Below are 12,899 nucleotides of genomic sequence, written 5' to 3' on the forward strand. Positions count from 1 at the left end.
GCCAGCAGCCTCCTCCAAGTCAACACTCTCTGGCTGTAAAGTCCACACCCCTGTCTCTAACAGCCCCTCCTCCAAGAGCACCCGTCTCAAAGCAAAGCATGAGAGCAGTGGCCAGGGACTTAACGTTCCAGAATCAGTCCATCTGTCTGCTTTTCAATCCCTACTCTGCTATTTTTACTGTAGAACTTTGGGCACATTTCTTAACCCCTCTGCTCCCCCACTTCTAAATCTGAAAAGCGGGGGTAATAGTTCCCACTCTGCTTGGATTGTTGGGAGTTTTAAATTAATCCTGTAGTACGCACAAACACACACAGACTGTTAATCAAGGAACTGTCCCTTTTCCTTGGGTTTTCCAAGGCTGCTCCAGGGCACTTCAATGTTATCTCAACTCGGTAACAATTGAGGTTTAGAAAATAGTAGTAAGAACATCAAAATTATCTGGATCACCAAATCCCATAGGTATCTACAGAATCTTGCTTTCAGGTAACTGAATTTACCACCCAGCAAGTCTTTTAAGAGAATCTGGTCACGTGAACAATCAAATATAACACGCGGCCCAGGACATGGTTCCTTCTGGAGAAGCCAGTACTGACACAAGGGAGATGCTACAGAACGAAGGAAAGAGTGTATCCTAGGCTTATTTCTGCTTGTAACCTTTGCATCTTTTTAAGCAGTTCAACACTGACGTGAAAGCTGAGGCCACAGCGAGGAAGCTGAGGGGTCTCTGAGGAAGGTTCTGATGAGCCTGAGCGCTTCACATCATGAGATTGCATGGGAGAGACCAAATACAGAAAACCAACCTTCCCTCTCCTGACACAGGGATCCTTGCCAGGTACACCCTCGGGACTGTGTGCAGCCAGCCCCACGTCCTGAGATGGTGATGAATCTCCTGAACAGCTTTCTAAATCTCTGTGCATTATGAATCATGGTAGCTGTGTTTTTTCATTTTGGCTGCTAAGCACGGGATGGGGCCTTAGCTTCTTACTACACTTAGTTTCTCTCTGCCATGAATCTTCTCTAAATTAAATGAATTTTAATTCTTTATTCTATGATTCTTTGTAAGATATCAGTTTATTTTTGGAAATAGGTAGAATATAAACAAATAAACATCAGTGTCTCTGATGTATTTATTGATATCTAGGTTCTCTCTTTAACCACATCCAACTATTCCCAGAATTGCTTCCATATTTAATTGAAAATCTTAATGTGCTCAGATCCTAACATTATTACAACTTGTGGAGATAGGAGAGAACATACTGATTTGGGAATCGTCATAGAACAACACGCACATGGTTCTAGCGTCAACTTTCTGTCTGCTCCACAGGATACTGGATCTTATTTTGATTAAATCAGTGAGATTGGATTATCTCCAAAAAGTGAACCAAGGAAGCTTCTGCAATATCAGACCACAAAGAAAAAAAAAGGCAGTAGACTATGCCTGGTCCCTCTTGATCTCTTTGCCCAAAGTGCAAATATTGCATGTGAAGCTTATTTTTGCTGAGGTCCTTTTGTTTGTGTAAGTGGCTCATTTCTCCCGTGAGAACGGAGGCCACGGCAGCCCATCAGGGTAGGCTGACCCTAAACTTACCAAGCTTCAGATTTGTGGGACAAAGATCCAGCCTCTAACCACTCAAAAATATAGATTTTTCTTTTCTTTTGCAAAGATGACTTCTTGGCCAATAGCATTATAAGGCAATTAGAAACAGTAGAAATCCTTTGAGATACTGTCACAATCCTTAAAACCCCTACTCTGAGAACTGCTTTCCCTGTTCACACCCACCACCGTCCCAGTGTCCGTGGTAACGTGGTCCTCTCCCCGCCTCTCTGGCTACAGTAGACGGAGCCAAGGATTTATGCCCGATCCATGTGGGCTGATTACGTTCTTCCTCAAGAAACTGGATTTGGGAATTGTGGTCAATTGCTTTCTTTTCTTTAAATTTAAATTAAAAAAAATTTTTTTTGGAGTACAGTTGATTTACAATGTTGTATTAGTTTCAGGTGGGATTGACACATACACACTACTATACGTAAAATAGATAACTAGTAAGGACTTACTGTGTAGCACAGGGAACGCTACTCAATACTCTGTAATGGCCCATATGGGAAAGGAATCCAAAGGAAAGAGTGGTCACATGTATATGTGGTCCATTTCTAGCAGTTGTTTGAACTGAGGGCCTGCAAGCTCAGTGCAGGGACAGAGGAGCTGAGAAAGCCGATCTGCAGACGCACACAGTGAACAAACACGCAGGGAGAACAGACCAGGTGGGAAAGACAGAGAAGGTGGTGGGGTCGATACTCTCCCCCCCGACCGACTGCTTTTCCCGTCTTCCAGTCCCAATCCTCCCAGAGGTCTACATACACTCCTGCACATGGATGCAGGAACACCTAGATCCTCATAATAAATGTCCTGCTGTTGTCATATTTCATGTGTATGTGTTTGCTAACACTATGAAATTAAGGAAATAATTCAGACCTGGAATTAGATGACAATTTCAGTTTGAATGTACCATGGTCTGCTTTTATAAATAAGCTGCTGGCCACAAGTTGGCTATCATTTCAGAGCCCTATAACTTTCAGCTCAAAGAAGTAAAATTAGTATTGCAAGAAAACATGCATTCTGGCAGCTATGGGGAAAAAAAGTAAGGGTGGAAAGTAGCAAGGAAAAGAATTGCCAAAGGGCCCAAAATTTACTTCTTTGGTTAGTGTGTATGTGAATCTAAAGCTATCAAATTTCAATTATAGAAGAAATACAAGCAAAAGCAAAAAATTAAATTACAATAAATACTGGGTTGCAAGCGGTTGGAAATATAAACTCAAAAAATTTAGCTGTTAAAATACATATACATAGATGTATGTGTCTATTTACATAATGGGACAGATGTATACAAAGAAACATATTCTGGGTATACACACTGCCTGAAACTCAGGTATTTATCACTCACAAAGACTGTTACGCAGACATTATCAGCATCTGCACAATAAAGCTAAATATGTTGGTTTAACAAATTCCTATATACCAAGTAGGAAAATAATAATTCTCAAAAGAATAAGCCCTATTTCTTTTAATTCTTGTTAAAGTCATGTCATGTCCACCTGAAAACCATAAAATGCTAACTAATGAATGCAGATAACTACACGAATGGTATTACAGTAAATGACAGCCATGAAGATTCAGGGTAAGTATGTGATGAATGTAACCTATTATCCTGTAAGGTTTTCTATTACCTAATATAATTTTCTCTATCAGAAACTGTGTCTCCAGGAATTCAAAGAAAACAAACAAAAACAGAAATCAGTAACGTATTTTATAATTAAATTATCATAAAAATATTGTGCCATGTTAAAGAAAAGGCAGATTTAAAAATTTAAATATGAGGAGAGAAAAATAATTTTCTTAATTTAAAACTGACATTTAGAACAGGGATTTCTCCAGTTTAAGTGTTTGCTTTTTATCTTAAAGCATTCTGCAGGTAACAAAGATTCCCACATTTCTTTCACATAAAAATCTATTTATCATGATAAATATAATCTAAATCTAATCTAATATAATCTAAGGAGAAAAGTTAAGAAATTGATTGCAAATCCATCATTAATTTACAAGTTAATAAATGTTTTCCAGTTAATGGTGGTAGCCAGAAAAGTTTCCTACCCTTGTGGAATAATTATTTCATTGAAACAATTCAGGTCATGCAACCAGCATTCATGACCAATACACTGCAGTTAAGCAATACTAATGTATGAAAACGTAAGCTTAACAAATGGATAAATCATAGAGAAGGCACTTTGTATGTTATAAAAACAGCCCCCTGGGGCTTCCCTGGTGGCGCAGTGGTTGAGAGTCCGCCTGCCGATGCAGGGGACACGGGTTCGTGCCCCGATCCCGGAAGATCCCACATGCCGCGGAGCGGCTGGGCCCGCGAGCCATGGCCGCGGAGCCTGTGTGTCCGGAGCCTGTGCTCCGCAACGAGAGAGGCCACAGCAGTGAGAGGCCCGCGTACAGCAAAAAAAAAAAAAAAAAAAAAAAAAACAGCCCCCTGAAGCAGAGATTTTTTATGTTTTACCAAAATACCTAGAAAAGTGCCTGGCGTGTAATAGCTGTTGAACAACCAAACGAACGGGTCTTCTTTACAAAGGCTGAGGTTTTAGCACCGCTTCCGGGGCCCCCTCCCTATTCCTAAAGACAGGAAAGCCCTGCACTGAGTGTCTGCACAGCCAGGGAGCTACCTGAGCACCAGAGGTGGGCTCTCATCCAGCCCTGCCACTAACTAGTTACAAGACTTCAGGTAAGTGATGGGACCATTCGGCTACCAACTTCCTCAACTGTAAACTTTGGTGACTGTGATAAGTGAAGCTTTGCAGCTGCTTCCAGTTCCATGGTTTCGTAACTATAATCCACTCGAGAATTCCTTTTAAAAGCTAGTTTCCTAAGACCACTTAAAGTGTGATTCGGCGTATGCAAATTTTGCTTCCTTAAAACAAGCAGCAACACACTTATGATGCAAAATCAGAGACACATACAGCTATGATCCTGGACCCTTTCCTACTTTAGGACAATATTTTAAGTAGTATTAGATAGAAGCAGAAGCTTTAACTATTGATAGCAAATAAAATACCTAACTTTCGAAAAAGACAGACATACATTACTTCATATTCTAATTTTACAGATTACTTTAGCAGTCAAATCCCCACGTATGAGTTTTATCTTACTTTTGTAGTAAAGGAAGCCATCAGTAAGTTACCCCCAGTCCCAGGCAACCACACACTACCCTGTCTCTCTCCACTCACCAGGAGGACATGACCCAGTGACGTGTGTACAGACTGGGACCTGGACCCTGGGCTCCCAGAACCCTCTTACGTGGCCCAGTAGGTGGCCCAGACGCCACCTACTCACCTCCTTGACCGTCAACGCAGGGTTTCTCACCATATGATAAAAAAATCAATGGGTTCCAAATTTTCCTGAAGAATTGATTGGAATTGCGTGACTTTAAAATCTGGGAGATGGGAGGGTAAACAACCTCACCTGGGCAAGCTTACGCCTTGCTAGGTTTCTTCCCTTTTCACTGTGTAGCGTGTAGACGGGCGTATATTGTACAGAACCAGAACAAGTCCCATAATCGTCCTCATTTTCCTACACGTGAAGCAGCATACAAGTGGTTATTCTAAAATACTCATGTTATTACTAAACTTTTTTGCTTAATAGATAAAGTATCCAATACAGATGCGAATAACAAAATAACACTTGGGGTACAAGTTTAAAAAAACCTATTTAGGAAGAAAATACATTTTTCTATATTATGAATTAATATATTCCAAAATAATCTGACTCCTTTGAACAATTTCAATAAAATTTATATGAAGATCACTCACTCTCCATTACTACAAGGAAAGTTTTAACTAGTCTCTTCCCTCCAGAGGCAGAAATTCAAAACACAACTGATAAAATCTGCAAAGATATTATATGTAATCAAATCAAACACACATATACATAAACGTAACTATTCACATATATGCAATATTCACAGATTCAAATACACCTTTGTAAATTAAGAACATTCTTCAATTTAAAGTAGCTACTATTGGAAAGATCCTATAAAGCCAAACGATGGCATTCCTGCCTTAATTCTGCACCAAAGATCATCTTTAAAAAAAAAAAAATTCTCAGCTTGAAGCAAGAATTTCAATTGTGATATCAAGGCAATCAACTTTATGAAAACATACATCCTGTTAAAGCATCTTTGAAGATCTCAGTAGCTCTGTGATAAAATATGCAGACAATAAAGAGATTATTCAGGGGGTGCATATAGAATGGCAGATAGTTGCCAGAGGGCTGGTTATGAAAAATACATTCTTGAACAAAGGGCTAAGCATATTTCAAAAGTCATTAGAAACATAAATCTCGTGTGATTTGTAAGGCATAAGCTTCAAACTAACGCAAGAATCAAGGTAGAATGAAAAGCAGCACAGGACGTACCTTGTGTCTCAGCTTACTCTTCACTTCCTTTATTCCCTGCTTTGCATGATTCTTTGCCTAGAAAATGATAACACCAGTGTCTGGCTCAGCGTGCTTCTATTACATTTAAGGAATAAGTACATGAGATCCCATTTAATGAAAACTACTAAGTCTTCATATTATATAGAGAAAGAAGAAATTATAATCTAAAGCTCTATTTTCAGGGACACATACCACCCACTATTACACCTAAATGAGGTGGTGAAAGCATGATTAGTCTCTGTTTGCACAGGAATCATACAAAGGCTAGCAGTTAGCCTATTCCGCCTCCTAAACTATTAAAAAACAAAAGAGGCCACCAGACGACTACTGCCCAGCCATAATCTGAAACTTTGACAAATGGGCAAGGAAAAGAGAAAGCACATCACAGCAGCAGGTTATTTGGGCAAATGTCTGGACTTTAAGAAACTCAGGCTGTTTCCATCTCCTGGCTATTGTAAATAGAGCTGCAATGAACATTGTGATACATGACTCTTTTTGAATTATGGTTTTCTCAGGGTATATGCCCAGTAGTGGGATTGCTGGGTCATACGGTAGTTCTATTTGTAGTTTTTTAAGGAACCTCCATACCGTTCTCCATAGTGGCTGTACCAATTCACATTCCCACCAGCAGTGCAAGAGTGTTCCCTTTTCTCCACACCCTCTCCAGCATTTATTGTTTCTAGATTTTTTGATGATGGCCATTCTGACCGGTGTGAGGTGATATCTCATTGTAGTTTTGATTTGCATTTCTCTAATGATTAATGATGTTGACCATTCTTTCATGTGTTTGTTGGCAGTCTAAGTGTCCATCATTGGATGAATGGATAAAGAAGATGTGGCACATATATACAATGGAATATTACTCAGCCATAAAAGGAAATGAAATTGAGCTATTTGTAATGAGGTGGATGGACACAGAGTCTGTCATACAGAGTGAAGTAAGTCAGAAAGAGAAAGACAAATACCGTCTGCTAACACATATATATGGAATCTAAGAAAAAAAATGTCATGAAGAAACTAGGGGTAAGACGGGAATAAAGACACAGACCTACCAGAGAATGGACTTGAGGTCACAGGGAGGGGGAAGGGTAAGCTGGGACAAAGCGAGAGAGTGGCATGGACATATCTACACTACCAAACGTAAAATAGATAGCTAGTGGGAAGCAGCCACATAGCACAGGGAGATCAGCTCGGTGCTTTATGACCACCTAGAGGGGTGGGATAGGGATGGTGGGAGGGAGGGAGACACAAGAGGGAAGAGATATGGGAACATATTATATGCATAACTGATTCACTTTGTTATAAAGCATAAACTAACATACCATTGTAAAGCAATTATGCTCCAATAAAGACGTAAAAAAAAAAAAAAAGAAACTCAGGCAACTTTACAAAGTGCTTTTATAGGCAGACACGAGTCTTGTGTCTATGTCATATACAGTTTTCCTGGAAAAAATTACAAGTCATTTAACAATTTAAAGGCTCTGTTCATGTTCCAGGGGAACCTGGCTCCAGAATCGGAGGCCGTGAGGTCCCGCTGTGGTTCCCGTGCAGCGTGAGTGAACTGAAGACCACGGGGGACTTTCAGAAAAGCTCAATTCCCACTGGAAATTCCCACCCACAGAAGAAGTGAAAAGAAATTCACATTTATTTTGCGTTTCCTCGGCGTTTGTGCACCGGGTACCGAGCATGCTTTACCTCATTTAATCACCACAACGCTATGGAGTTAGTACTATTATTATTACACTTTACAAGTAAGGAAAGTGACTCAGAGGGTATAAGCCTGCACAGCCTAGATTCAAATGCAGGTCCAAGTCCAACTTCTTCCCATCTTCTTCCCAAGAAGAAGGAGAAACTAAGGTTTTTAAAATACATCCACTGAATCTAAGCCTCATGAAAGAAAAGGCACTGTGAGTCTTATTCTACAGACTCAGGTCATGCAGATGAAGCCAAGTTACTTCCAGAAAGGGTCTTCCCAAGTTCACGGAGGGGAAGAGGGGCCTGTTAATATCCGAAGCACTCAGCAAGCATCTGGCATACAGTAACTGCTCAAGAAATGTTCTGAACTGAACAGTTATTTCGTTATTGTAAATGAGGCAAAACCAAAACATATGAGACACAGCAAAAGATAATCTAAAAAGCCACATAACACTAATTGTATTTCCATGGTTCTTTAGAATCAATAGAGCATTTTCACATGCATTACTTTAGTGGTAAAGCCACTGAATCTATTTCAAGGGTCCTACATTAATGCCTACATTCCCATTAGGTAAAAATGCATAATTACCCCACTCAAAAATGTTCCTGTTCTAATCTCCTCAAATTTGCACCTATCTTTCCTCACATTTGGACTATATTCTAGTTTACCTAAATATCCTCTATTCTTTCAAAACCCACATGATTCACACTCATCGTTCAGATGCTTCTAATGCAGAATTGAGTGAGGTGTCAGTCATGGTCAGCCATCCTTGTGCTGATTCACTCACACGCCTGCTGTCCACCTCCCCCTCACTGATCTCTCTCAGACCATCCGGAAGGTGGGGTACAGGATCTCTCTATCCTTTTCAATTTATCAAGTGGAAACTTATCAACGAACAAGTATTCTCTGCAGAAAAGCACCCAGCAAATACGGCTTTGGCTAATAATTTAAACTGCAAAGACCTAACAAGAAAGTTGACTCAGAAAATCTTTTAGCCAAATCAAATATGTATTCACTTTGCTGTTATTTTTAGATGTATAAGAAGATATATATGTCAACTCAAGTTTTCTTTATGGCTCCTTATTAGCATGGAAAAACACAAGACAGAAAAATGTTCTAAGCATAGAAAAAAGTTCGAAGTATAGGACAAAATCATTATTTCCTTCGATGAATACATATTCGGTACCGCTGTAGTATGTCCAGAGCACCGAGAGTCACACAGCAATACAAATATAAAAGCAGGGACAGTCCCTCTCTTACTTGCAGTGCCTGTCCTGCTCCTATAACCAGTACAAAGCCTAGATCATGACAGTGATTTGCTGAATGAATAAAACAGTTAAAAACATGGTTCCCAGGGTTTTAAAAAATGTATTATCTACAGAACTTCAAGGTAAATAAATCCTGTTATACCACACAAGAGAAACTGGGAATTTTGTTCATAGCAATCTGTGGTCAAAGGAGGAATTTCAGAGTTCATATTTCAGAATATGAGCAGTCTAGAAAGAAGAGTTTTAGGTACAACCATGAAGGTCACAGATTGACTTATCTACTTGCCCCAAACCTCTTGATTCATGTTCAACCTCATCACAAGACAAATGTTAAAAGTGATTAAGTATATTCTAAGTACTCTAATTTGCCTGAAATTAATTTAGGGAATAATCATCCAAAGAGCAGAATTTTAAATTTTTGAAATATTTTACTGTTCTGCTGAGCAGGGCTCAAAATAAAATACTGGTTAGAAGCATAAAAATTTAAATCACAAATGGGGTTTTGAACATGTTTGCTTTATCTCCGTGCTTTTATGGAAGATATGAGTGAAATTAAGGAGAAGAACACATATTTAGCAAAACTAAAATACAACCTCTCCAAGCCTGAAGGAAAATGTTGAGCATTCTCTCAGGAATCAAAATGAAGGGTACTTGACTGTGACACCTTTTTAGAATCTTAAATGTGGAAAACGAGGCTCAACATTAGTTCGATTTTTTTTACATGGCAGCTATGTGCTATTTCATTGTGAAAAATTAACATCTCTTCAAAAACTGTATATAGATCAAACCACCAGTATTAATTAGAGTGAGAAGGCCATCTACTCAGAGAGCTTTCCTAGCAAGGCTTTGAACAAAGGCAGAGGCTGACACTTCTAAGACAAAACGTCACCTCTTCTTACTTTTACTTCCTGATAAGGCTTCAGATAGTTCAGAGCTTTGGTTCTGTATCTTTGAATCCACTCTGTAGATTAGCCTCGCTACTATAAAACATAACCTTTGAAACAGATTTTTTTAAACAGAAATGGGGGCTACATATATATCAAAATTGTAAGTCAGGGAAAGAACGTAAGTTCTAAAGTTATCAAAACATATTATTCTATCATTAATTCAATCACATTGATTCATTACTGAGAAAGCATGTGAAGATAAATTCTTATAAAATCAAAACTAATGCCCAGAATATTTTTAGAAATACAGACTATATATATGACCTATTGAATTTTCAAAGAAAGCCTTGTTGAGTGGCAAGCCACCAGCTCCTACAGGTCTCCTGGATAGATACCAGGTGCACAGACACAACAAGTGTTGAAGCAGAGGTCTGTCCACAGGTCCTGTGGAAGCACAGAAGCGCTATATAAATGCTTTTTGTGTGGCACTGGGACTTTTTTTTTGAGGGGAACTAATGTCTAAACTATGTCTATAGGATGAATTTAGTAGGCGGATAGAAGCCAAGAAAAGGACATCCCAAAAGCAGCAGGAATGGCCTGTGAAGCATAAAGAGGCAGAAGAGAGTGCCCTGCATTCACGAAATGAGAAGAGCTCAGGGTCTGGAAACACCAAGGCTGGGGGCTCGGGGAGATGAGACGGCACGCAGGAGGGGCCGGCTCCTGGGGGGTCTCAGTTATCACAGCAAAGAGATTTTTAGGTTGTTAATTATTTATTTATTGTGGTTGCTATTGGTATCATCATTATTATTTTACTACCAGCCATGGGGTATCACTGAAGAATTCTCATTTTGGAGAGTCAAAGTATCTTTGAGGGAAGAGAACTTGCCATATTTTTAAAAATGTTTTCCTACTTAAGCCTCAAGTGCACAATGAGAATTTAAAATATGTTGTTAAATGAAAGAATCAAATCTTTAAAAATGGCTCTTCATCATGGACGGTTTCGATTTGAGGGCACAATTTTGCTGATACGTTTGAAATAAAATGAAGAACCGTTTTTAGATTATACAAAGGAAATATCCTGTCTGGACAATGATACAATTTTAATAACTGAGTTTGCTTCAGTCAATATTAACTCTAAATTTTTTAAAAAGCTTATTTAAAGGAAAATAGAAAAGATTTTGGATTTACATGTTTATCATCTAGGAAAATGTTGTAAAATTTTACCAGTAGAACTTTTAAAACACCAAAGAGAACTTACAAATTTATATGCTGTTCGCACAGCGGGGGTTGCTTTGGTCATTGCTGTGTTGAGTAGTGCACCTCCTTTCTGCAAAGGAAAAACAGAAACACAGTCCTAAAAATTTTTGGCCAGATTGTCCTGAAAACAAAGCATTATTAAAAGTATAGAAAAAGAGCTTTACCCACAGCTTAAAGAAAGACCTACAAAATTATTTCATGTTGAATGTTTTCAAGCTTTTATATACGCCATAGTAATTTCACACAAAATGTAAACATTCTACTCTGTTCTTTTAATTGGCATAATAAAATCCCTTCATCTTTGCAGTTTAGGCAGACTTGGGCAATATGACCAGTATATATTTAAAGTTTAATAAAAAAAAATACAATCATCTGTTTCTCTGCTTGGTAATAAAGTCTCAATCTGTGACAGAGAGTTTTATATTTTAAATAATCGTATTAACAAAAGCACATTATCAGAAATAATAAAACTCCCATCAAATCCTACCACTCTGCCTAACTCCTTCTTCTGGAATATATTATAAGGTGACAGTAAAATCTTGCTTTTCAAATCAAGCCATTTATTTTGAAAATGGAAAGACAAAAGCTTTCTATTTTAAAATTTTCTTTATAAGTAGCAACAAACCATAAGCATAAAATAAAAATATTTAAAGTGTGAGAAAACATAGAAACATTTCGAATATTGCCAATAAACAGCATAAACATAAACAGTATACGTGAACTGAACATTTTCCCATATATGTCAGAGTGAAAGAAAAAAAAAGAAACTGTGACAGTTTATTATTACCTTGACTGTATGCACCCATTGCTGATATGACCTCGAGTTCCCTGAAATATATAAAAAGAAGATGTCAGGAATATCTGATCAAAAATAAATCCATAAACCAAAATTCATCAAGAACTAGTATTTCCAGGAGTTTAGTAGGCAAATTTTATTTATCTGCAATATTGTAAAAGAAGCAATTCACCATAAGAACTAATAAATGCTCTAATTCTTAGGAAAATAGTAACTAGCATTTTAAAGACTACTTTTTCTTTACTCATATATGAAGATAACACGCTAAGGTATTCTATCTTCTTTCATTTTAACACTACTTTCAGAGGGAAAAAATAACCTCTCTTTTGAAATCCAAAATTCCTACATCTTTTAAACTGATTTTTTAATATTTATGTCTATGTTGTTTTGTAAAAGTTTGGCTCTTTTATACAATTAGGTTCATTTAAAACAATATTTAAAGTGTATAAGGAGTGGGAGGGAGGGAGACGCAAGAGGGAAGAGATATGGGAACATATGTATATGTATAGCTGATTCACTTTGTTATAAAGCAGAAACTAACACACCACTGTAAAGCAATTATACTCCAATAAAGATGTTAAAAAATTTTTTTTAAAGTGTATAAGGAAAGGAAAAAACTAGAAGGAAATTTAGAAATGCAAAGATCCTTGAGGACCAAAAAGATTCCTCTATAGTTGTTAGACATTAGTATTAATTGATAGCAAATTTTACTTTGATGCAATTAACCTGCAGTAATGTTCTGAAAATATTCTCTAGTTGTAAATCCAAATCTGAAAGATACTACCCAAGGAAATATGGTAGCATCTCCTCATGGTTATCAGAAAGTTCAAATGCTGACACAACCAGTCCTAGTAAAACTAGTAATCATATATTTGGCTCCAAATATGATAATTAATTTAATCAATAAGATGATATAAGGCCAAAAAAAAAAGCCACACAACTAAAGTACTGTTTTATATCAGCTGACTTTAGTTAGATTTCATCTACCTTCCTGGTTGTTTAA

General features: G+C 37.7%; 1 protein-coding gene across 4 annotated transcripts in view; it reads right to left on the bottom strand.

Annotated features, from left to right (window-relative positions):
* DENND1B (DENN domain containing 1B) overlaps positions 1 to 12,899 on the bottom strand; it is a 266,602-nt gene that overhangs the window by 43,895 nt on the left and 209,808 nt on the right. For 3 of the 4 annotated variants that reach the window (XM_060091461.1, XM_060091460.1, XM_060091463.1), the window contains 4 exons: positions 11,888 to 11,928; positions 11,102 to 11,170; positions 5,972 to 6,028; positions 5,021 to 5,128 (listed from right to left, as the gene is read on the bottom strand). In XM_060091461.1, the coding sequence (XP_059947444.1) occupies positions 5,021 to 5,128; positions 5,972 to 6,028; positions 11,102 to 11,170; positions 11,888 to 11,928 (275 nt within the window). The remainder of the gene's footprint in view (positions 1 to 5,020; positions 5,129 to 5,971; positions 6,029 to 11,101; positions 11,171 to 11,887; positions 11,929 to 12,899) is intronic. The other variant, XM_060091462.1, reaches the window with a different exon arrangement.

This window comes from Mesoplodon densirostris, chromosome 2, assembly GCF_025265405.1.
Source record: "Mesoplodon densirostris isolate mMesDen1 chromosome 2, mMesDen1 primary haplotype, whole genome shotgun sequence".
Classification (NCBI taxonomy): Eukaryota; Metazoa; Chordata; class Mammalia; order Artiodactyla; family Ziphiidae; genus Mesoplodon; species Mesoplodon densirostris.